At 53.8% G+C, this 22,226-nt stretch overlaps 11 protein-coding genes across 11 annotated transcripts; 5 read left to right on the top strand and 6 right to left on the bottom strand.

The window, feature by feature from the left end:
• The first annotated feature begins 295 nt into the window (after positions 1-295).
• C7974DRAFT_401778 (choline dehydrogenase) lies at positions 296-2,712 on the top strand. Its single transcript, XM_046142630.1, has 2 exons — positions 296-1,866; positions 1,916-2,712. Exons 1-2 carry the CDS (start codon positions 767-769, stop codon positions 2,451-2,453), a joined length of 1,638 nt encoding a protein of 545 aa, XP_045993236.1. The 5' UTR covers positions 296-766; the 3' UTR covers positions 2,454-2,712.
• On the top strand, positions 2,593-3,463 carry C7974DRAFT_44533 (uncharacterized protein). The gene has a single exon (XM_046145544.1). The coding sequence runs from the start codon at positions 2,777-2,779 to the stop codon at positions 3,350-3,352; it is 576 nt and encodes a 191-aa protein (XP_045993235.1). The 5' UTR covers positions 2,593-2,776; the 3' UTR covers positions 3,353-3,463.
• C7974DRAFT_44534 (uncharacterized protein) lies at positions 3,464-4,886 on the top strand. The gene is made up of 2 exons (XM_046145545.1): positions 3,464-3,620; positions 3,677-4,886. The coding sequence occupies exons 1-2, from the start codon at positions 3,575-3,577 to the stop codon at positions 4,735-4,737; spliced, it is 1,107 nt and encodes a 368-aa protein (XP_045993234.1). The 5' UTR covers positions 3,464-3,574; the 3' UTR covers positions 4,738-4,886.
• A 178-nt stretch (positions 4,887-5,064) lies between these two features.
• Positions 5,065-8,408, bottom strand: C7974DRAFT_44804 (alfa-L-rhamnosidase). Its single transcript, XM_046145657.1, has one exon. The coding sequence runs from the start codon at positions 8,140-8,142 to the stop codon at positions 5,392-5,394; it is 2,751 nt and encodes a 916-aa protein (XP_045993233.1). The 5' UTR covers positions 8,143-8,408; the 3' UTR covers positions 5,065-5,391.
• Positions 8,409-8,628: 220 nt separating this feature from the next.
• C7974DRAFT_474910 (general substrate transporter) lies at positions 8,629-10,204 on the top strand (the record flags this gene model as incomplete). The annotated part of the gene is made up of 3 exons (XM_046146620.1): positions 8,629-8,698; positions 8,748-9,186; positions 9,235-10,204. 3 exons carry the CDS (start codon positions 8,629-8,631, stop codon positions 10,202-10,204), a joined length of 1,479 nt encoding a protein of 492 aa, XP_045993232.1.
• Positions 10,205-10,346: 142 nt separating this feature from the next.
• C7974DRAFT_44701 (NRDE protein-domain-containing protein) lies at positions 10,347-11,758 on the bottom strand. The gene is made up of 2 exons (XM_046145617.1): positions 11,429-11,758; positions 10,347-11,376 (listed from the first exon to the last, which is right to left on the bottom strand). Exons 1-2 carry the CDS (start codon positions 11,492-11,494, stop codon positions 10,489-10,491), a joined length of 954 nt encoding a protein of 317 aa, XP_045993231.1. The 5' UTR covers positions 11,495-11,758; the 3' UTR covers positions 10,347-10,488.
• Position 11,759: 1 nt separating this feature from the next.
• On the top strand, positions 11,760-12,573 carry C7974DRAFT_44570 (uncharacterized protein). The gene is made up of 2 exons (XM_046145563.1): positions 11,760-12,441; positions 12,488-12,573. Exons 1-2 carry the CDS (start codon positions 11,922-11,924, stop codon positions 12,556-12,558), a joined length of 591 nt encoding a protein of 196 aa, XP_045993230.1. The 5' UTR covers positions 11,760-11,921; the 3' UTR covers positions 12,559-12,573.
• Positions 12,574-12,588: 15 nt separating this feature from the next.
• On the bottom strand, positions 12,589-13,666 carry C7974DRAFT_319397 (uncharacterized protein; the record flags this gene model as incomplete). The annotated part of the gene is made up of 2 exons (XM_046138710.1): positions 12,589-13,285; positions 13,332-13,666. The coding sequence occupies 2 exons, from the start codon at positions 13,664-13,666 to the stop codon at positions 12,589-12,591; spliced, it is 1,032 nt and encodes a 343-aa protein (XP_045993229.1).
• Positions 13,667-14,092: 426 nt separating this feature from the next.
• On the bottom strand, positions 14,093-16,084 carry C7974DRAFT_44697 (permease for cytosine/purines, uracil, thiamine, allantoin-domain-containing protein). Its single transcript, XM_046145615.1, has 4 exons — positions 15,637-16,084; positions 15,479-15,580; positions 14,941-15,426; positions 14,093-14,896 (listed from the first exon to the last, which is right to left on the bottom strand). Exons 1-4 carry the CDS (start codon positions 15,926-15,928, stop codon positions 14,247-14,249), a joined length of 1,530 nt encoding a protein of 509 aa, XP_045993228.1. The 5' UTR covers positions 15,929-16,084; the 3' UTR covers positions 14,093-14,246.
• Positions 16,085-17,903: 1,819 nt separating this feature from the next.
• C7974DRAFT_442144 (uncharacterized protein) lies at positions 17,904-19,042 on the bottom strand (the record flags this gene model as incomplete). Its single annotated transcript, XM_046145394.1, has 4 exons — positions 17,904-18,095; positions 18,236-18,388; positions 18,664-18,825; positions 18,881-19,042. 4 exons carry the CDS (start codon positions 19,040-19,042, stop codon positions 17,916-17,918), a joined length of 657 nt encoding a protein of 218 aa, XP_045993227.1. The 3' UTR covers positions 17,904-17,915.
• Positions 19,043-20,431: 1,389 nt separating this feature from the next.
• Positions 20,432-21,463, bottom strand: C7974DRAFT_274705 (uncharacterized protein; the record flags this gene model as incomplete). Its single annotated transcript, XM_046137558.1, has 1 exon — positions 20,432-21,463. A coding segment is annotated over one exon (1,032 nt), but the record flags the coding sequence as incomplete, so codon positions are not given.
• Positions 21,464-22,226: the final 763 nt, after the last annotated feature.

Raw genomic sequence — 22,226 nt, 5'->3', positions numbered from 1 at the left:
CTTTTCTGAGCACGCAGGATCCGCAATCTGGATGTAGAAAATCTTTCACGCGAGCACAACAAGATTGTAGGCGCAAGCTGGCGATACGATGAATGCATCTGACGCGATGCTTTGCCGATAGTAACTGACCGCCCGGCAGATGCTAGCAGGGGACCCTCGTGTTCGGTACAGACGCAGCCCAGAAGGTGGGGTTGCGCTAGCGCCCCAACCATCGCAAACATCCCTCCAAGTATCATCGGAATTTTTTTCCTCGCTGCATATGGCCTGGTCGCACAACAGCGCCGATCAGTCAAACAACCACGGAAGCAAAGCAGAGCATGGTCATAGGGCTTATCAAGTACCGTGAGAGCACTGTGAGTGCGTCTACCGATCTCTGACGTCTTGCCCATTCGCCTATCTTTCCTTCGCCGTTGAAACACCGAAAATAATGCACCACAGACGTCACCACATGCACGTGCGCTAACCCGCACTATCCGAGAAGCGGCCGTCTAGCACAGCTTTTCTTGGAAGGCCAACTGCATTTCTTGCAGCTGCACTGTCACCGGCATTCTAAGCCTCACCGGACCCTCTGTGTATCGCCTGATACATTGGATAGAGAGAACGTGCACCCGCCAGGCCCGGAAGCTGTCAGATTAAGGACGATACCAAAAAAATCTGGAGCTAGCTCCACACTACTTAAAGACCGGTACGTCTTACGAGCTTGTATATAACCATTGGGAGGACCAGCACATATCGGCTCAGGTCTCATCGCACCAATTCTACAACAATGGCATCCACTCACGAGACTGTCACCTCCATCCCCAAGGATGCCGAGTACGATTTCGTTATCGTCGGCGGCGGCACAGCTGGCTGTGTTATCGCCTCCCGTCTTACCGAGTATCTGCCCAACAAGAAGGTTCTCTTGATCGAGGCCGGACCCAGTGACTTCAAGGATGACCGCGTTCTTCTCCTGAAGGACTGGCTGAACCTCCTTGGTGGTGAGCTCGACTACGACTACGGCACCACTGAGCAGCCCAACGGCAACTCGCACATTCGCCACTCCCGCGCTAAGGTTCTGGGAGGCTGCTCGTCACACAACACCCTCATCTCCTTCCGACCATTTGAGTATGATTGCAAGAGGTGGGAAGAGCAGGGCTGTGACGGATGGAGCTTCAAGACCTTCATGCGTGTTCTTGACAACCTCCGCAACACTGTCCAGCCCGTCCACAAGAGGCACCGCAACCAGCTGTGCCTTGATTGGATTGACTCCTGCTCCAAGGCCATGGACATCCCGATCATCGAGGACTTCAACCATGAGATCAAGACCACGGGTGCCTTGAAGGGCTCCGTTGGATTCTTCAACGTGTCCTACAACCCCGACACTGGCCACCGCTCCAGCGCCAGTGTAGCGTACATCCACCCCATCCTGAACGGCTCAGAGAAGAGGGAGAACTTGACTGTTCTCACCAACGCCTGGGTCAGCAAGGTCAATGTCCAGGGCAGCAAGGTCACTGGCATCAACGTCACATTCCAGGACGGCTCGAGGCGGACACTGAACCCCAAGGCCGAGACTATTCTCTGCGCTGGCGCAGTTGACACTCCTCGTCTCATGCTTCTTTCCGGTCTCGGTCCCAAGCAGCAGCTCCAGGAGCTCGGTATTCCCGTTGTCAAGGACCTCCCCGGTGTCGGCGAGAACCTCCTTGACCACCCCGAGAGTATCATTCTGTGGGAGCTGAACAAGCCTGTTCCCCAGAACATGACCACCATGGACTCTGATGCTGGCATCTTCCTCCGCCGCGAGATCGCCAACGCTGCAGGGTCTGACGGCGAGATTGCCGATGTCATGATGCACTGCTACCAGATTCCCTTCTGTTTGAACACCACAAGGTAAGCTTGATGATTCGAAGATGAACAACAAGCGGCTAACGAAACTTAGACTCGGCTACGATTCACCCATCGACGCCTTCTGCATGACACCCAACATTCCCCGACCCCGCTCGCGCGGCCGCATCTATCTCACCTCCTCTGACCCCAACGTCAAGCCTGCCCTTGACTTCCGCTACTTCACCGACCCCGAGGGCTACGACGCTGCCACCATCGTCGCTGGTCTCAAGGCTGCACGTGAGATCGCCAAGCAGGCGCCCTTCAAGGACTGGATCAAGCGCGAAGTCGCCCCCGGCCCTAAGCTGCAGACCGACGAGGAGCTCTCCGAGTACGGCCGCCGTGTCGCCCACACAGTGTACCACCCTGCCGGTACCACCAAGATGGGTGACATCAAGAAGGATGCATTCGCTGTTGTCGACCCCGAGCTCAAGATCCGCGGTCTCCAGAACGTGCGCATTGCCGATGCCGGTGTCTTCCCTGAGATGCCCACAATCAACCCCATGTTGACTGTTCTCGCTATCGGCGAGCGTGCTGCTGAGCTCATTGCTGCCGAGCACGGCTGGAAGGGTCTGCAGAAGGAGAGGTTGTAAGCTGTGACGATAATAGACGAGGAATAGGAGGAACGATCAGATCTGGATACGATTTTGACGCCTTGTATGTATGTTTTTGTATGTAGGATTGAGATATCATGACAATGAGTGACGCCGGCGCGCGGAACTATTCCAACGCAGCAATTGCCCAAGCAACTTCCCAAGCACCTATCGCTCCATTTCGTACTTAGCAAATGATCGAGAAGATGTAAGTTTCAAGTTGAGCAACAATAATCAAATTAAAAGAAATTACACCACACCGCTCTTCTTTGCTTGTGAAATGGACACTTGTAGGCTGCAAGTTGGTGCCACCAGGGGCTATCATGATACCCCTCCCGGGCCCATCCACGTATATTCTGTCCCCGCATGTATGTACATCGTTATCATTTTCATCAACACGTGATTGGCTGTCAACATTATGCAAAACGCTGACAGCGATTCTACGCGAGAGACCTGTTTATCCCTTGCACGACGCATCCCTTTGTTTGCTCACCCTGGCTTGTTACCTATGTGCTACCGCAGCACGGGCAAACAAAGCGCATTTGGTGGTGCCTGCATACGGCCCGTCACGCACATATATAGCAAACACGACCATCTCAAGGATTAACTACCGGCCAAAATGCCTGCATTGCGGATGTGCCCGTCGTTGCCTACTGTTGCCTGAACGCGATGCTGCATTCGGCTTTGTTGCCGCGTCAAATCGCGTCTGCGCGCCAACCTCAAGTGCACGCCAAAACCTGGAACGCGTGACGACACCGCGTATTTTCGATTGCAGCAAGACACAATCACGGCATCTGAGACCTCTTGCAGCTAGCAGCAGCCACGAGACACAGTGGCAGCAAAGTCGGGCTAGGACACGCAAAAGCAACCTTGATCTTCACTCGCCTCCCGCACCCTGAGCAATAGGGTATCTTCGCTACCAATTTTCTGCACGACATCTTCCACGAGCACGCGTCTACACTGTCCCGAGCCTACCGAATTATCCGCCTTCCAGATCAGATCGTACTGGAGCTATCTCTTCTGCGATTCTGCACGGCAGTTATTAAGATTCAACAGCCTGTAGTCAGCGTATTGCATCCTTGGCAAAACACATCCTCGACCCTGGAGGGTCAGTCATTGGAATGGCTCCCATGTTATCCGAGCCTCCCAGGCCGCGGCCTCGTCGACGTAAGTACAAGGTGCCCACTAATAGATCAACAACAAGCTTATCATTTTAACCACAGAGGCCTTCGTCGCAACATGCTCACCTGACGAGCTGCTTGGTCAAGTCATCCAGGCACTTTGTCCCAGTTACAACATCGATGCACCTCACCTGTTGGCATTGCGACAAGTACTTTCAAGCGCTATTGTGGCACCCAAAAAACCTCCGACGTTGAAGCGCACTCGTCCTGATAGACGCATCGGCGAGGTCTTTCCGGTCCATGATACACCACGTCGGTCTGTGTTTGGCCCAAACGGTCCGCCAGTATCTGCGGAGCAAAGTTTCTATTTCCACCATCAGGATCCTGATTTCGAAAGGCTGTTGCCGCAGGTGGATCGAACACGTTTCGACAAGCCAGAGAAACCAAACGTTTGCTCAAATCTGAACACTGAGGAAGTTCTGGACAGTCAGGAGAGCATGGAGTCGGTTCTTACAGTTCCTTTGGTAGCTACACCTGATACTCAGTGCAGCGTATCTACTGAGCCCACGACACTGCACGAACCCACGTTGATCGATCGCAAAGAGACGTCCACAGAGCACACACATCAGCCAAGGATCTCATCCGAGTCCGAATCGCCTGTCAGTGACAATTCAAAAGTCATCCCAACCATGTCACAGGATGGCGCGACTCATACACTGACAAACCCTCACACTCCACCCATTCCGGCCATCACCATAACGAGTCCACAGCCAACGTTCAAGGGTGCATTGAGCCTGTCAAGAGACATACCAGTACCATCAGCTCTTCCAATAGAGATCACTGTCGCCATGCAACCTCCACTTCTTCAGGACAGTCATGAGGATCCCCAGTCCTCCACTCCGGTGTGCCACATTGTGCAGTATACAGACACACAGGATACCGTCATCAGCACTCAGCAGAGCGAAGTCTTCAGCCAGCCAGTTGATTTTGTGCACTTCACTCCGCCCACGCAGGAAGATAGTCAGAGTGGGGTCATGTCGTCGCAGCCAACACCCTCAGCAATATCGTTGGGTAAGCGGCCGCGCTCGGTAACGGATACGATGGATCGGGAGCCGGAACTGAAGCGGGCGAGGTCGGGGGTGCAGGCTTCACACGGAACATAGTAAGAAGGAATTCGGATCACACATATGCTAGCTACAATACAACACAAATACAGCACGGGCTTATTGTCAGCAGCTTCGCCATCTAAAGACTCACACGTACTAGATCTAAGGATGATGAACGAACTTTACGCTTTCCCAAAGTCCGATAGACCCCTTCTCTGCTTCTCAGCACACGTTCAGCAAGATTGTCACATAAAGTATGTCTACCTGTGCGATCTTGAATCTTCGCCACCAAAGTGATGTTGTGATCTGACACCTCTCCACGTACTAGACCAAACTTGAGAAACAGATTTTACGCATGCCCCTTCACATCTCCACCCGCATTCAGCTTGACACATGTGCTTTACCTCTGGTGAGATATGTTCTTCAGGTTTATCGAAAGTATTTTACAGACCATAGGCCATTGGTACTATCTTGGTGCCTCGATGATAGGCTTCAGGCCCGCGCTTCTGTGAACGGAAATGGTTTTTAGCGACCTTGCTATCTAGCCGCCGAAAACTTGATTTGTAGAGGGACTAGTTCACCATATCAGAGACCAGTTGCCAGTGACGAAGTCAAATGTTCGGGACCATGTCAATATATTACAGACGAAGTCAACACGAATACTGCCAGGTACCAAACGCCGAAATTTAGCACCTTTGCAGCAACCGACTTCTAAACAGCAATGTTATCCTTCGGCATATCCAAAAACGCCCCAACAAGGGGCTTCGGTGGCCACTCGCCCGCGTCAAACTCACACTCAAACTCATGTACCCCAGACCCCACCACCCTCTCCGGTTCCTTATCATCCTCAACCGAGAATCCCTTCTTCACTTCGCTAGGCAGCGTGACAGCCGCCGAGCAATTCGGTGGCACCTCGATCCTCATCCAGAACTTGCCCTCGCTCCATGTCCACCGACACGCCACGCGCCCATACGGCCCATCAAACGACACGTCCGCACTGGTAAGGTTCCCGCCCGGCACGGGCCGCACGCGGATAACGCGCCAGCCCGGCTCGAGCGGCGAAATGCCGCCGACGGTGCCGTGCAGCCAGTCCGCGACGGAGCCGTATGCGTAGTGGTTGAAGCTGGTCATTTGGCCTGGGTTGATGCGGCCGCTGGGGAGCATGCTGTCCCAGCGCTCCCAGACGGTGGTGGCGCCCATCCTGACGGCGTAGAGCCAGCTTGGGCACGATTGTTCGAGGAGCATGCGGTAGGCGAGTTGGGGCTGGCCCATCTTGGTTAGGGCGTGGGTGATGATCGGGGTCCCGGCGAAACCGGTCGCGACGCGGAAACGTGCTGTGCGGACGAGTTTTTCGAGGGCTGCGGCGGCGGTTTTGCGATGGGTGTCGTCGTTTGGGTAGAGGTCGTATTGGATGGCGAGTCCGATGCCGGTTTGCGTTGTGCCCATTAGATTACCTTCGGGACTGATGTAGCGCCGCTGGAAAAGGGCTTTGAGACGAGCGGCGTCGTTGGTGTACTGCTCAGCAAGTTGGGTTTTGCCGAGAGCACTGCATAGTTGCGCGAATGTTTGGGTTACATGAATCAAGAACTCGTTTGCAACAAGAATCCCGTCAGTGCGTGCGTTACCCGGGTCATCTGGCGGTGCTGCTGGATCAAGCCAATCTGACAACTGCCACTTGTCTGGATTCCAAAGACCGTCCGGAGCCCTGTCAACGCCTTTGTCCAGCCAAATCTGCATGCTCTCAAATTGCCGCTCCAGTAGGGTCTGATCAGCGCTGTATTGATATAGCGAAGCAGGGGTCAACACCGCAACGTCATCCCATACAGCCTGAGCCATGTGTGGCCAATGTGGCATATGTGCTAGAGGCACAACAAGGGGTGGAATCCCGCCCTTTCCATCTTCAAGCTGCTCGGCTGAAAGATCCTCGAGCCAGCTCCCCAGTATGCCCATTGTATCGTAAAGGAAAGTTGCCGTGGGTGTAAAGGCTTGAATATCGCCAGTCCAACCCAGTCGTTCATCTCGCTGAGGACAATCGGTGGGTAGGGAGACAAAGTTTCCGCGCATCGACCAAACCACGTTACGGTGTAATTGATTGACAGCTGCATTCGAGCACTCAAAGAAACCTCGCCGTTTCATGTCAGTGTGTATAACGTGCGCTTGAATATCAGTGACAGACAGCTCTCCTGGCCAACCATCGACTTGAACGTAGCGAAATCCGTGGAAAGTAAACTTGGGCGACCAATTGACGACAGGTTTCCCAGAGCCAATGATGATGTCGTGCGCTTTGGCTGTTCGCAACGGGCGTATGCCAAGCTCGTCGTCTTCCATGACTTCGGCGTGGCGAAAACTGACTTCATGGCCAGATTCGAGGTGCACGTGAGCGATGAACAACGTACCGACCAGATTTTGTCCGAAGTCAAGGATCGTGTGCCCCTCCCTACTATTGAAGATCTCCTTGCAGACTACCTTTTCTGTGACGCGGACCGGTGCTGCATCAACGGCTACAAGTGTAGAAGACGGGCAAGGCAGGACTTTGACTCCTGACGTGCTTGAGGCCCAGTCAGGTCCTGCTTTCGTCCAGTCTGCCTGATCCTCCCGTGTGTCGTAGGTCTCGCCATCGTAGAGTTGGCTGTGGATACGTGCGCTTGGAGCACTTGACCATGTGTCATCGGTAAGAAGAGTATATGTATCCTTGCCTTGCTCTGCAACCTCAAGCTGTGCCGCGAGTCCGATATTCTTCCCGTACGTGAAGCTCTGTCCACCTCGTAGACCTAGTCGACCAGCATACCAGCCATCACCAACCTCGGCGCATATCACGTTGTCTTGACCAGGCAGTAAGAGCGACGATACGTCGTAGATACGGTAGGCTAGTCGATGATTGTAGCTGGTCCAGCCCGGTGCAAACAGTTCATCACTGACAAGTTTTCCGTTGATGTATGCCTCAAACACACCGAACGCGGTGATATAGAGTCGCGCATTGAGGCTGGTCATGACATCTTTGGGTAGTGTGAACTCCTTCCGGAATCGGATGGGCCTCAAAGGGGTATCCGGTCCAAAGCGTTCGAGCGACGTGATGAAGTCTCCTTTGAACTCTTCAGCTAGATTGAGCAACGCAGCTTCGACTCTAGACACAGGCGACCACTCGCTAGGCTGCGTGTCACTGAGGGAAGCATCCTCTGAACTCTTGCCATACACACGAACGCGAACAGAAGCTGCTTCTCGGGAGGCGAGAGGACGTGCAGGCCAAGGAACGAGGACTGAGTCCGGACTCGTCACCCGAAACCAGTTTGGCCCATTTCCTTCGGCGAACGTTACCTCTACTTCATAGGCAGTCTGCGTCCATGCTCGCGCGGTTGACGGTGACGATGAAAATGTCCAAGACAGTCGCGGCGTCGAAGTGCAGACTCCAAGGCCGCTGAAATGGTGTTCAAAGGTCGCACTTGAAACACCGGGGTAGCTCATGATCGTAGAAGGGAAGACTGGTGAAGTGCATAGCAGCCGTGGCCTCCATGTCACGGCTCCTATATCCAGTCAATGTCACTTGTGGGGCTCTAACTCCATCTCGGGGTTCGGGCTGAAAGAGTGCGAGACGAAGTTTCGTGACACACAGCTGGGTAACCTTTACCTGGGGATGTATGCGGCTTTCCCACCGTCGGCTTGGCAACTAACCGAAACTGGATGGGATCAGCGTTCTCCGCATCTGGGGTGAATTGCCACACCTGGTATGCCCACTCTTGCGAGAGAATGTATTGATCACCGTCGACGACAAGTCAAACATGAATCATGTGTTTTGTCGGTATTCGGACGTAATCTATCCGAGATGGATAAGATCCACGGTGTGCATTCCCAGGAGCATGGTAACCTGGGGCATATATAGCCTTCTGCATGTCGCTGTCGCCCTGATCCACAAACTGTCAGCATTTGTTAGCTGAGGTCAGAAGAGCCATCATGAACTGGCTGATACTCACTGTGGCCTTTGTTGCCGCACAGGGTGGCTTCATCTATGGGTTCGACTCTGGTACGCCACCGTTACCTACACCGTCATCCTCATCTAACAAGAATTGTAGGCATCATCGCAACAACCTTCGGCCATGACAGCTTCAAGCGTATCATGTATGGACCCGCCATGAGGAACACGACGTACTCGGGCGCCATCGTCTCGGTCTACAATGCTGGACAAGCTATCGGTGGGCTGACGACTGGATGGCTCGCAGACAGGATTTCGCGCAAATACACCATTCTCGTGGCTTCTATACTCACTATCGTGGGATCCATTCTTCAGTGCGCCGCGGTGCATGTGGGTATGCTCATTGCCGGCCGTCTGATTGCTGGTATCGGATGCGGTCAGCTGCTGTCAGTTGTACCCATCTACCTCGCTGAAGCCGCACCTCCCACGAGACGAGGCTTTCTTGTTGGAACACAAGGTATGATGATTGCTGTCGGGTTTGGACTCGCGAACTGGGTTGGATATGCCGGATCTCATGCCAGCGGGCATGCGCAGTGGAGGTAAGAAAACCGCTTCATGTCGACCGAGAGCTTGCTGACAACATATAGAATTCCTCTCGCAATGCAGCTTCCCATCCCTATCGTGCTCTGCGTCCTGGTGTTTTTCATTCCATTCTCGCCACGTTGGCTCGTCCTGCGTGATCGTCACGACGAAGCCAAACGCGTCCTTGCTAGCCTCCACGGCACCGCCGACAACGAAGAATTTCTCGAACGCGAACTCCTCCAGATCCAGGAGCAAATCCAGCTCGAGCGCGAGCAAGGAAACCTGGACTGGATCACCTCCCTCAAAGCCATGTTCTCGCGCAAGTACGTCCGTCGCACCCTGACCGCCGCCTTCATCATCACCATGGGCCAGCTGTCCGGATCCAGCGTGATCCAGAACTTCCAGAACATTTTCTACGCGCAGGTCGGCTTCACAGGGCAGACTTCGCTGCTCATCAGCGGCGCATACGGCATGATGGGCATCCTGGGACAGGTCATCTACCTGCTCGTCGTAGCGGACAGGTGGCCGCGCACGCGAACGCTGTGGTCCGGGTCCCTGGTCTTGAGCGTCATGATCGCCCTCCTCATGGGTCTGAGCGCCGAGTTCGGCACGGGAGGCAGCACGAACCAGGCCGGTGCGCGCGGAGCCATTGCGTCGATCTTCATCTACTCGATGTGCTACGCGATCTTCTTCAATGCGATGATCTGGGTGGTGCCGTCTGAGTTGTTCCCCTTCTTCTTGCGAACGAAAGGCCTTGCGTTTGCGGTGGCGGTCAAGTCTATGACGGCCATCGTGCTGTCGCAGATCACGCCTATTGCTATTGCGGAGGTGAGCTGGCGCTATTATTCTCTGTTCATTGCGACGAATCTTGCGGCCGCTGTGTTTTACTTCTTTTGCCTTCCGGAGACGTCTGGAAAGACCTTGGAGGAGATTGCAGGTATTTTCGGTGATGACGTCGCTACGTATGCCGAAGGGAAGGTGCTTGACGAGAAGGATGGCATTGAGGTTCGGGAAGTGGCAGGCACTCGAGCTTGATCGTTCGTGAGATCCCTGAAAGTGATGAACAGTACAATAAACCTTGCCAAAGTTGCTCTTGCTTCGTGGTCTTCTTCTCTTGTGAATCTACCGAGAGTTAATTATAACTCTTGACGCTCTCCATGAACAGTCTGTTGCAAGTATTCCTCGAAGTATTGTTGTATCCATGGCTGTCTTGATCACATGTCAGTCAACGATTTCTATTTATAAAGAAGCATCAATGACCATGATACCCAAATCATCTACAATCTCGCCAACGGAGTCTTTGTCCTGTCGCTTTCTCATCACCACCCCTCAATCTGGAACTCAAACGTCCGGTCCCCTTCTCCTGTAGCAACAGGCTGCGCATCACTGTCAAACAGCGTGCGCTCCAAATAGAACGCCTTACCAGCCTTATCAACAAGGATCACGATCTGCTTCTCCGTGCCATAACACCCACTCGTCGCATCCGCCGCCTTCTGCTTCACCACATCGCCCACCTCATGGCTCGGCATCTTATGCAACTCAAGGTGATCTCTCCCAATCGCCGGAATAAACACGCTATGCCGCAGCTGCGTAAGATACATATCCCACTCCTCGTTGTCTCGCTGGCGGGGCATGCTATCAACAGACAGCACGCCTAGCAGGCGCTCAACAAGCTGCTCGCGCGTCTCGTGCGCCGCAACCGATGCGCTGATCGCTTCTTCGGTCCACTTCTCGCCATTGGTGACTTTGGGCCACGAGCGGTCGCCGTACGCGGCGTTGCTGAGCGCCGTCGTCTCGCCCTTTTGGCGTAGGAGATGCACCACGCCTTCAACATCGGGCGTGCGGTTGCTCACGATGCTGAGGCCGGCACCGTTGATTACGTCCTGGGCGAAGCCGTAGCACAGCGAGAAGCCGCCGACGCCCTGGACGCCGTCTTCTTCGATCATCTGGCGCGCGAAGTCGGCGGCGGTTTGCGTGGAGGCGGGGTCGGTTTTCAGCCAGGCATTGGGGATCAGGCCGCGGCTGCGGGCGCCTTGCACGATGGCTTGGTTCTCCTCGCGGTAGTTGGTCAGGACTGCGATGCGGCCTTGTCGCGTCATGCCTAACCAGGTGCCGTGGGCAGGGCGGTGGAGGTCATAGCCCCCTAGGACCTGGGAGTCGGGTGATGGCCACCATTGGGCTTCTGCTGTTGGGCGGTGGAGGTACTCCTACATACTGGCTTCAGCACTAGATTTGGATGTATAGTGTTGGGGGAATTACATCGCGGTTATTGAGGAGGATGAAGGGATAGTCCGGGTGTGCGGTGGTGAGGATTGCGATACACATGGTCAGGCTCTGGTATATTTCTCAGATGTCGATAGAATGTGTCGTTCAATTGATATCAGAAACGGCGTGCAGTTTTGACGTGGGTGGTGTGGCTGCCAACAACGACACTATATACGTGTCTCCTGTCTCCCCAGATTCCAGCTCGCTGCGCCACGTGGGGTGAGGTGGGATCATGCATATTCGGCGGCGTGAGGAGAAACGAGGTCTGAAGGCCAGCAACGGGCGAGAGTCCTGAGCCTCGGGCCATCGGTCGCCTTATGTCATCGTCCTGGCGTGCCTTTCACATGCCCAGCAGCCGGCATCCGCAACCGAGACCCTGAGCTCGAGCTCGGATCCCTGCGCCCCACGCGTCACTGCCGCTGCCGCATCTCCCACATCAACAGGCTACAACCACACCTACAGCACCCGGAACACACGCTCACTCACAATGGCAGCTTCCTTCGCGCCCTACCAAGACATCCCCGAGACCCAGCGCGCTCTCTCCCCTCCCCTCGCGTCCCCGCGGCGCTCCGCCGACCGCCCCCGCAATATCTCCGCCGTCGCCTCGCCGCCGACGCGCGCCTACGAGCAGCACGATTACTTCGGGGCGGGCGACGAGTCGCCCGAGACCGAGAGCGGCACATGGAACACGCCAGCGGCGTCGCAGCCGCTCGGGTTCGGCGCACCGCGCGAGGACGTAGATATGTTTACGACGAGCCTGGGGCTGCGGATGGACTATGAGGCGTGTCTTGCGTATCTGTTGCTGCCGCCAGCGGGGGGCGTGTTGCTGCTTGTGATGGAGCATCAGAGTGACTATGTCAGGTTCCATGCATGGCAGAGTAGTCTGCTGTTTGCGTTTGTGTTTGTGCTGCATGTTATTTTCAGCTGGTCGAAGTTTATCAGTTGGGTCATGGTGGTGGGAGATGTGGGGATGATTGGGTGGTTGACATGGAGGGCATATCTGGATGGTAAGGCGCGGCATGCATGGGGAGAATATGAGCTAATGTGAGGCAGCGGCGAATCTTGATCGGTATGAAGTGCCCTTCTTTGGACCGCTGGCAAGTTCGATTTTAGACGACGAGTAGACTGACCCATCTGCTTCCACAACCACCACATCACCCGAAACGCTCTTGAGCGAGTTGCTTAAGGAATTCCATCGTCTGCGCTTCCTTTGCCCTCCGCGCACTCAGCGCCTCCTCGCGCTCTGCTGCTCGTGCCCGCGCGATTTCCTCTCGCCGTATCTCGCGCTCGTTCTTTACACGCTCGTCCGCTTTCTTCTTCGCCTTGTATCCGTCGATGCCATCGTCGCCCATGAGCTCGTTCTCCCCAATCTCCACGTCACCACCCTCTTTCGCGTCGCGGAATGAATGCAGGGTACTGGTCGTCTCGCGTTTCTTCTCGAGCTGCCGCTCACGAGATCCAGGGTCGGCGCGCGGTGCAAGTTCGTCCGCACGCTCTTTCTGCGTCTTTCGCTCGGCCTTGCGCTCATAACGGGTGTCAGAAGCGTAAGCCGAGCGATCATGAGCCGCGTCTTCATTCCGTAGCTCGTTGCGATGCGTCAGGTCGTCGAAGCGTGGTATCGTTGGCCCGTGGCCTGCTGCGCGCGCCATCTGTGTGGGTGGTGCAGGACCAAAGTCATCGTCACTACTGTCAGACTGTTGGCCAGAAGCAGTCGGCTGCTTCGTATACTGCGGCGAACCTCGCCTGACAGGCGGCGGAGACTGGGACTTTGCACCGTATTCTTGCACCGTCTGTTGCGCACTCTGCAGCATCGACGGGTCGTACCAGCTACGCGCTAGCTCTCCACGGTTCCTGAAATGTCAGAATTGGTGTATAATGCGCATGGGCAGTTGCCTACCATCGCGACGTGAAGCTCTTCCAGCGCCCGCGCGCTTCCCGCTCGTCAAGCTCATCGAGCTGAATCTGTTTCTGTATGTCGAGGTAGGACTGGAAAAGCGGCTTGTACGCCTTGAAGTCGTGTTTTGACAGCGGCCTAGCTTGGTACGGGAGCTTCACTGGCTTCGCAGTTGGAGATCGCGATCGGTGTGAGCGATGTGAACGGTGCTTTCCATGGCTGTGGCGGTCGTCGTCGCGACGGGGAGAGCGCGAACGGCGCGATTTATGTTTTCGGTCGCGATCAGTGCGCTCGTGGCGGTCGGATCGGTCATGGTGGGGCGGTTGTGGTGAGTCCATGGTGTTGTGGTTTGGGTGTTTGGTGTAAGAGGCGTGATGTCAACTTTCAGCGACTCAGCCGAGTCATGGCTCCTGACTGCAAGCCGCGAACTGAGTCATGGTCGCTCTCTCTTCGTTATAAAGTTTGGCTGCGACAATGGCTAATTGGATTTGACAACAAACGAATGATTCATGTGATGAAGCTTAATTATATCTGCTCGCCATTCAGTCTGTCTTTTGCTTACTCTGACGGCAATGCGGCACGCGAGTACTCCAAGGTATGAACTGATTACTGCTCCCAACGTCATATTTAACAAGCTCTCTAAGTACCCTCTCACATTGCAGGATAAATAGTGGACTACTGTGGAAGCATGTGAGCCATGTATTCCACTACGCTGCAGCAAGTCGGAGAAAATGCAAGACAACTATATAGGATGCTTTTACCTACCATGTAGGTAATGCTTAATTGAATGTTGCGTTTAGGTATTATCATAGCTACAAGTTCTATGTTAAGGTTGGTCAGCCTGAAAGACGTTTGTCCGCCGTTTCTCCTGAGATGTGAGCAGTACCTATCCGTGCCCTCACTGCTTTTCCCACACTTCTATCTTCCAACCATCTTCTTCTCCAAGTACCGCGCAGGGATATAAACAAGACCCGTGACCACAAATGTGAACTCGTTCGCAATGTCGCCACCATCCGCTCCAATCAACTTGCCCAACGGGCCAACATACCACGTCTCCACCATTCCCATAATCCACGCCACGATTCCCACCAAGAACGCCACGCCCGCTGCGATCCCCAGGGGCAGCCGACTCGGGTCGTTCCATGCATCCAGATCATAGTTGTCGAAATTCATTCCGCGGAAGAGCACATGCTCACTGCACAGAATGATAAAGTACTGCGTAGTCCAATACCCGAGCAAACTAAGGAAGTTCTGCAGATACACAGACAGCTGCTCGCGGCCGCCAATCGCGAGCCCCAGAATCGCAGCGAAGCAGAGAAGCACCCAGATGAAGCGGGGCACGCGCGCAAAGGGGCGCGAGAACTGCTGGCACGAGATGGCGGCACTGTAGATGGAGATTACGTTGACGTTGATGCCGGAGAGGACGAGCAGGGTGAGGATGAGCTTGGCGAAGCCGTGCGGGTACAGCATCGTTTGGATGAGGAAGCCGAGTCCGTCGGTTTCGTAGGTATCTTTCCAGTCGGGGCGGTTGTTAAGGCCAGAGGATACGACGGCGCCTGCAATCATGCCTGGACGTGTTAGGAATGCAGGTAGAAATGAGCACAAGGCTTACCGATAGAGGTGGGGATTGAGATGCCGAAGGTCGTCATCAGAAAAACTTTCCATCGATTGACGTTTACAGGGTAGTGGACGTAGTAGTCGCTTGCCATGGTCTGCCAAGATGCAGAGCTGCCGTAGACGATGGCAATCAGACTCAGCACCGCGCCGCTGAGGTCTGCGCCATGGACAGACGGCGCGGGCGAGTTATCAGCGTATTTGCCGGTCTCTGCGAAGAAGATGATGAAGATTATCAGGAAAATCACCCAGGCATAACGCTCGTAGACCAGGATTGCTTTCAGGCCCACGAATGAGATCAGTGTGGCTACCACAGCCAGGATGACGATACCGACGATCAGCGAGATGTGACCGTCCGCAACAGCGGTCAGTGCCAGACCACCTGTGATGCAAGCCACGGCGGCCCAACCAATCTGCACGATGGTGTTGAGGGCTGCGATGACCTTGTTGGGCCACCATCCGAAAGCATATCTGCTGACGGAGACTATGCGTGATCAGTCCTCAGACTCCAGCAGAACTGCCCGAGAAATGCTTACTCTGACGCAGACCCGTCGGCGCACCGAAAGTAGCCGCAAAGCCCGTAGCCGCACCACCAAGCATGGATGCGAAGATGATGATAACAATACTCTGGCGGAGAGCTGCTCAAGTCAGAACCCCACCACTGCACGTCCAGCAGTCAGAAAAAGCGACTTACTTAAGCCAAACTCCCACCCCAGGAATCCCGTCGCAAAACACGACGTATTCATCGTGCCACTCGCCCACAGGAAGAACATGTTCATCTGATGGTACCACGGCACGTGACCCTTGTCCTCTGGCAGCTTGCGACTAATCGCATCACTCTCGATCCCAAACTTCGTATCCATCTTGGCCTCGAACCTGCGCAGCGCACCCAGCACCCCGGTCTCGCGCACTCGCGCTTGCCCAACATCCGCCCCGCCGCTGGACGTAGACAGGCTCTCGTGATCTCCAATCTTCTCCTGAGACATCGTGGCACTGGGCGTCCTGGGTGTGGGGAAGTGTCGAGGTCGACCGCGTGGTGGGCTCAACGTCTACCGGCTGGCCGGGCGCTGAGTTTTAACCTCGAGGATCGGCGTGCGTCAGCGCTGGCGAACGCCGAGCGATTTTGGAAAGATAGGACGGTGCCGTGTGCGGAGCGCGCTGGAAGGAGTAAGAAGCGTTGAGCACCCCACTCTTATTCTAGATAAGCTTTTCTCGGCATTGCTTCGACCCACGGATGAGGGGCTAGTGCGGGCGTTGTCGAGGTTTGATTCGTCGAGTGGGATGTAGGAAGACGCGCCGGTGATAACAGGCGGTGCTTGCGCTTGTCAGTTCGGGTAGACCCTTGTGAAGGACGCTGATAGCCTCGGGTTCGGGGTAGAGGCGCGTTTATGAGCGTTGTACGATCGTTGGATGAGCAGCGTATCTAAAGAATCATTCGACTACTAGGATCGAGGATCCATCTTTTATCTTTGGTTGCCAAATCATTGCTAGTAATGTCCCAAGTTCAATACGGAATTGATGTCTCTTCCAGTCTTGCATTTGTCCCAGGACGGTGCGATTCTATGAAGGTAAGGATGAGATGTAATGCTGAATGCCACGTTCGTACACGTATGCGCGAGGCTGTAACAGTGAACAAGCCGAGGCATACTAAGTTAGGAAAGCAGACATGATAAGAACCTGCCTCATAGGGCAATGCAGGATCATAGCACGTACAACGATCGTACATTACAGTAATCGACACTTTTACAGCTGCAATCTCACTACTGCAAGTTATCTCTGTATACGACCCAAATCTCCCAGTCTTTCGAAAATGCAAGTACATTGTTGCCGGATACAAAATTGCAGCATCGCCCCACCGCGGCGCTCAAAAAAAACTCTACATCATCCCCACAGCCAAGACACGCCATCTGCGACCCGACGCAACCACGCAAATTCACGATTCACCGCTTCACAAATATACAGCTTTATAGACGCTCAATTTTGGCGAAAAATCATGCAATGACTAAGCAACTTCGGTTCTGTAGTGTATGTTGTGCTCCTTCCCTGATCAACTCAATCCACGAAACTAACACCTTTCAGGTAGCGGTTATCACTCCGGATTCTGATCATCTCAGTGTCTTCCGGCAACCCCGGTTCGATTCCGGGCAGGACCTTGTTTTTGCACGGGAGTTGTCTTGAGTCGCACGGTTGGTAGAGCGAGATGTTTTTAATTTTGTGTTGTGGGTGTACATGGAGGTAAGGCCGGTCGGTCAACAATAAGGTGAAACATTGTGTGTGGGATTTAGATTTAACCATCGTATTCTGAGACTTGACACTGCTGTTGGTTGTCCGAGGACAATCGAGTACTGTCAGTCCGGGGGCAGGTGATGTAGTTGCCACCTGCAAGCCATGCATTCGGCATAGGTCCCCACGACCCAATGATGGTGTCAAGTGCAACAGTGGTATTGACAGCAGATACCCTTCTTGACTGCTCTGCATCCCTGGTGTGGCCAGAGTTTACGCTTTCACCCGCGATAGGCCTCTGGAGGTGGTTGGCTCCACGCTTGACAGTGAAGTTGGCGAGTGGAATATCGTACGAATTACGAGACCGTAGCACTTTGCACGCACTTCTTTGGTATTGATACGGAGCGTAAGGTAGCCGCGGAAGTAGTCTTCGTTCTATATCAGCTCGGAGTTGTCACCGATAAGCTTCTGTGCTTGGGTGTTGGACGCTGCGAGGTCGCTGCGGAAGCCAGGCGATGACGCGGCTGTGACTGCGAATTCGACCCCGATGGCCCCTTAGCCAGTAGCCTGTTTGTATTTCGGGATGTCGACGCCATTGTTGGTGGATGCGAAGGGCGCTGACTCAGGATCGATTCAGAGCAGGGCTGATACCCATATGGCGTGCGAATCACCTGCGAGCATGATAGTATTGTCGATCTGGTTACCGTATAGATGCTGGTATATTCGGTTCCTGTTTGACGTGTATCCTTCTCATTGATTGTAGTTGTAGGGTTTCTCCTCCGACCCAAACCATGAAGAGATGTTGACCCTCGACACGACAATCTGATTGCCGATGACACGCCAGGCAGCACCTTGTTCCTTACTTCCTGTCAGAGCGCGGTAGGACCAGTTCTCTTGTGCAGATCCCATGAGACTGCGGCCTCCGTCATTCTGTTGAAGACCACATAGTCGGAATTCCAGTTGAGATCGGTGATGGAGCGATCGTAGTTCCGTATGTCAAGAACGATCAAATCAAATAGTTTGGCTATCTGGAAGTACCGCCAGATCCTTAAGTTGTCATCTAAGTATACCTGTTCAATTGGCATCCACTCGAAGTAGGCGCGCACAGCGTTCATCTTACGCTGGTCGACAGAGACACTACCATTGCGCATGAAAGAGCTCTCAGTGTTGTTCAGTGACGAGGAGTCGTCACGGTAGCTGTTGCTGCTGACATCATGGTCGTCCTAGGTGGTGATCTAAGCAAAGTTCTGATGCGCTAGAACCAAGTCATTGCTGCAGGAGAAGACTACGAGACTAAGGTCAGTGGTATCATCATCCTCAGTAGACGACGTTTTGGTGCGACCAACAGAGCTTTGTCGAGGCGATCCACAGAAATTGAAATGGCAATAGCACGTGGTGAATGAGGCCAGACCTGTAGCCTCAACCTTGACTGTGTAATCGATGTCGCTGGTGGTGTATACCCTTCCCTGGCTGATAACCCCTCCATTGAAGTCGATACCTGGTAATGGACGCAAATCGGGCTGGTTGATGCACGGATGTAGCGATCGGTCTCATGAGGATACAAAGGTACAGTTCCCGCAACGGTGACATTGAAGCGACCGTTCTCCAGCTGCGGTGAAATGTGGATCCAAAGAATTACCGAGTTGGGGTATGGATCTCCCTAAATACACCAGTAGGTATTGCTGAGCTAATCTTGATCAATTGTATAGACTAACAGATGCGACGCCGTGGGTGAAGTCGAGCTTGCTGGGGTCGATGGTGACATTACAATCACGTTTCTGAAGATGCCTCCTCGCCACCTTTGGTAGGTCAATTCCCATAGACGGATGGCTGAGAGAAGGGCTTCTGAAGTCGATTTTATCATCACATGATGCCATGGTAGTTGCCAGTAGAGTTGCAAACAGCGTGATTGACATCAGCTCCATGATTTGGTATCCAAAGTAGGTTCTTGTTGGATTGGTCGCTGGGTCAATGTAGCTCATTTATACGAATGTACCTGCCTCTTGAAAGAATCTGGACTATTCGCTGCAGCCGAGACTAATAGTACGTTGAGTTAAGCTTGGTTTATTTTGGAAGGTCGAATGGCCTCACGATGTACAAGGCGTCGTGGTATACGTTGCACTGCACAGTACGACCCGTAGGATTTGTATCATTGGCCGCATCTTGATATTCAAACCGAAGTCTCCGGTCGTACTGCAAGTTGAGAGTGGCGGGATGAATGCTACAGTCTAACTTTGTGTTAGAAGATCCTTGTTCGCTTCATGTACCTTCACATGCAACAGTAAGATCTGGTCGTGGTTGGCTTTTCAGTTCCCAGTCTACATTCTCACTATTGCGAAGCTTTGAGACCTAGAAACCTTGTGAGATCCATGTACGGGAGTTGTTTCACATCTTGACACAGCCTCCTATTCCTGTTAAAACGTTGTCTGTAAAACTGGGGCTGATGCTTGGCAACGCGAACGATGTAAATCCAACTACTGCTCTGTACACCATTTGGTGGCGTTAAGTCTGCGGTTGAGTTCTGAGTGGCGCCCTCTGCAATACCTCAAGTATGTGAGTCCGACAGAGCAATGTAAAAGGTGGCGTTGCTAACTGACAATGCGGAGCCCTTCACACTGTTTGAGCTAGCGTACATCTTTCCAGACGAAACGAGTGCATGTCATGCAACGGTGCACAGTGTCATACATGCTAGCCTCGCCTTGCAAACATAGTCACCAAGATGTGAGCCTTGAGGATGTCATTTTTGAAATCGCTACTGTACAGCTGTTGTGTATCGCTCGTCGATGATCGATTCGTAGCAGTAAGTTGAAAAGGTTGGTGATTGGCTGGCAAGCAGAGCCAGGACTGGAGCAGAGGGACAGCGCCTTAACCTGTTCCCGCTTGCTGCATTGCGTTCCTGTCCGGTCCAGAGTGTACACATTCGAGCAGCTCCTGGTCATGAACCATGACCTAGGACAAAATCTTGACAGCATTTACATAGCCCCAGGACGATTCAAGTAACCGACACACGTCAGTAGTTTCTTGTTCAGCGGGGGAGTAGAGTCAGATGCTCGTCGGTATTGCGCTGAGCGGAAGGCTTTGGCCTTCGATTCTAACGAAGTCTTCGTTACTTCGTCGTCGTACTATCGCGCCTTTGTCTTTCCCCGTCTTTTGCCTTGATTGAGACTCGCTCCACCATTACCCCAAAGCGTCTTCTCTCGGTCACTTTCGCATTTGCACATACGTCTGCTTCGTAGCGCTGTACCTACAGCATCCACAGTCATGTGTCGACAGTCCTCACAACAAGCTATGCCACCCTTTTGCTCACACGGCTCGCACACAACAAGCACCAAGTGGCATCCAGGCATCTCGCATTTTCCCAGACGATCTTCTGGTTCCTGACAGCTGTGACACGCCGAAACCGCAGTTTGCGCTCCAATAGCTCCTCTTGCATCAAACACATAGTTCCTCCCTTTGAAGAAGCTGTCCTCAGGCGACTTCCTCCCCGCACGTACTTCCTCTTCCATCCATGTTTGGTACGCAACAATGCCGCCATGCAGCGTGTACACGGGCGCATCACTATTTCTCCCTTCTTTCGCCAAAGCTTCTTGCATCCAGCGCGCACCTTTCTCGCACCGGATGCCACCAGTGCAATACGTCGCTACTCCTTCGGGCTTCTGGTACACATCGTTACCTAGAACGTGCCTCACGACATATCCTGGCCACTGGCTGAATCTTCGTACAGCAGGTCTCACTGCGACCGTTCCGTCACCGGCAACGAAGTAGCCGATACGGCTTTCATAGTGATTTCGCACGTCGATCAATGGTATGTCTCCCTTTTGACACAGCTCATGAAATTCCGCGGGTGGCAGGGGTATGACGTTCGACCATGAGGCGGGCGCATAGTTGGTGACACCCAATGGTGTGATCTCAGCCGTCACCTTTACAGATGCTTTGTCACCGAAAGCGCATGCGCAGCCCGGTGTGGGCTTGAAGTATGCATCTCGCCGAGTAGAGGTGGATAGATCGATGCCAGCGAATGACCAGTGTGCGCAGCACGCTTTGACGTATATTTCGATTGCGGTTGCTGTCCCACCGAGAGTGATGTTGAACCCTTCTTTTGCAATACGGAACTTTCCACTTATTTGAAGCTCGGATGTGATCTGCTCATGGAAGTCGGCAAGCGACCGCGGATCGTGGGCCTTGAGTGCGTGCTCATCAGGCAGGGCGGGTGAATTGGCCCAGTAGCGATAGAACAACAGCACGTACCCGCCCTCGGTTTTTGCTGGACATGTGCACGAGTAGCTAACTGGGTCCGAATTGTCATGGTGGGTGGTTGCGGAGACCATCGCGCCGTGCCGAGGGGGGCAGAGACTCGAAATAAAGTTCTCGGGGTGAATTCCAGGTGATCCCCAGCCACATAGCGCGTTTTCAGCCTTGCCGAAAGAGCGGAAATTTCCCGCACAAAAGATCACCTCGATCTGCACGCTTGAAGCACCCACCACGAGTCTGTTCTGTGGACGCAGTGGAGCTGGGCCGCGCGAAGAACCATCGATCGCCGTAGACACTTCGGCCAAATGTGTCGATCACTGCCTAGGTACCTAGGTATTCACACATGGCCCATTGAACCCGCAGCGTTTACGACAATCAAGCCTCGCGGGCCATGTGCGAGCCCTGCAGATAATGCGAATGCTCGAGCACGCCGCTTCTTACGGTGTGTTCCCATTTCGGTCGCGCGCCGAAAGTTTGCACACAGTGACATCCTCGCTTGAGCGGCGCGTGACCACGACTCAGGTACTCATTTGGCGGATAGACATTGCCGTACCAGAGTTGGGCTTAGGCCGCCAAGCACGGGAATTATCGAGAATCGATGTTGAGTGGTGGTTGGAGTGGGGTGAAGATGGAAAGGGGAATTAGTAGGTCCATACCTCGTTGGTATGTGGATCCTTAGTCGGCGGAGAGTACCTGAATAAAGTTTGGATTCGCAATCTTCTTGATATGCCGATGGAAATGTAGATTATCGGGTGGGACTCGGCGAGTCGGTAGAAAGGAACAGGTGTTGCGCTAATGCAAGCGCATGTC

The sequence above is a fragment of the Boeremia exigua genome (genome assembly GCF_020726555.1).
Source record: "Boeremia exigua strain MPI-SDFR-AT-0100 chromosome Unknown C7974scaffold_11, whole genome shotgun sequence".
NCBI classification, from domain to species: Eukaryota; Fungi; Ascomycota; class Dothideomycetes; order Pleosporales; family Didymellaceae; genus Boeremia; species Boeremia exigua.
This window is presented reverse-complemented; position numbering and strand designations above follow the sequence as displayed.

Coding starts and splice junctions, on each gene's coding strand:
- C7974DRAFT_44697 (XM_046145615.1), bottom strand. CDS start 15,928: ATGTCTCAGGAGAAGATTGGAGATCACGAGAGCCTGTCTACGTCCAGC. Junction 15,581..15,636: donor GGGGTGGGAGTTTGGCTTAA/GTAAGTCGCTTT, acceptor TGACTTGAGCAG/CTCTCCGCCAGAGTATTGTT. Junction 14,897..14,940: donor CTCAATCCCCACCTCTATCG/GTAAGCCTTGTG, acceptor TAACACGTCCAG/GCATGATTGCAGGCGCCGTC.
- C7974DRAFT_44804 (XM_046145657.1), bottom strand. CDS start 8,142: ATGAGCTACCCCGGTGTTTCAAGTGCGACCTTTGAACACCATTTCAGC.
- C7974DRAFT_44570 (XM_046145563.1), top strand. CDS start 11,922: ATGGCAGCTTCCTTCGCGCCCTACCAAGACATCCCCGAGACCCAGCGC. Junction 12,442..12,487: donor ATGGAGGGCATATCTGGATG/GTAAGGCGCGGC, acceptor AATGTGAGGCAG/CGGCGAATCTTGATCGGTAT.
- C7974DRAFT_44701 (XM_046145617.1), bottom strand. CDS start 11,494: ATGTGTATCGCAATCCTCACCACCGCACACCCGGACTATCCCTTCATC. Junction 11,377..11,428: donor TCCTCCTCAATAACCGCGAT/GTAATTCCCCCA, acceptor GCCAGTATGTAG/GAGTACCTCCACCGCCCAAC.
- C7974DRAFT_44534 (XM_046145545.1), top strand. CDS start 3,575: ATGGCTCCCATGTTATCCGAGCCTCCCAGGCCGCGGCCTCGTCGAC. Junction 3,621..3,676: donor CAGGCCGCGGCCTCGTCGAC/GTAAGTACAAGG, acceptor TTTTAACCACAG/AGGCCTTCGTCGCAACATGC.
- C7974DRAFT_44533 (XM_046145544.1), top strand. CDS start 2,777: ATGATACCCCTCCCGGGCCCATCCACGTATATTCTGTCCCCGCATGTA.
- C7974DRAFT_401778 (XM_046142630.1), top strand. CDS start 767: ATGGCATCCACTCACGAGACTGTCACCTCCATCCCCAAGGATGCCGAG. Junction 1,867..1,915: donor TTCTGTTTGAACACCACAAG/GTAAGCTTGATG, acceptor AACGAAACTTAG/ACTCGGCTACGATTCACCCA.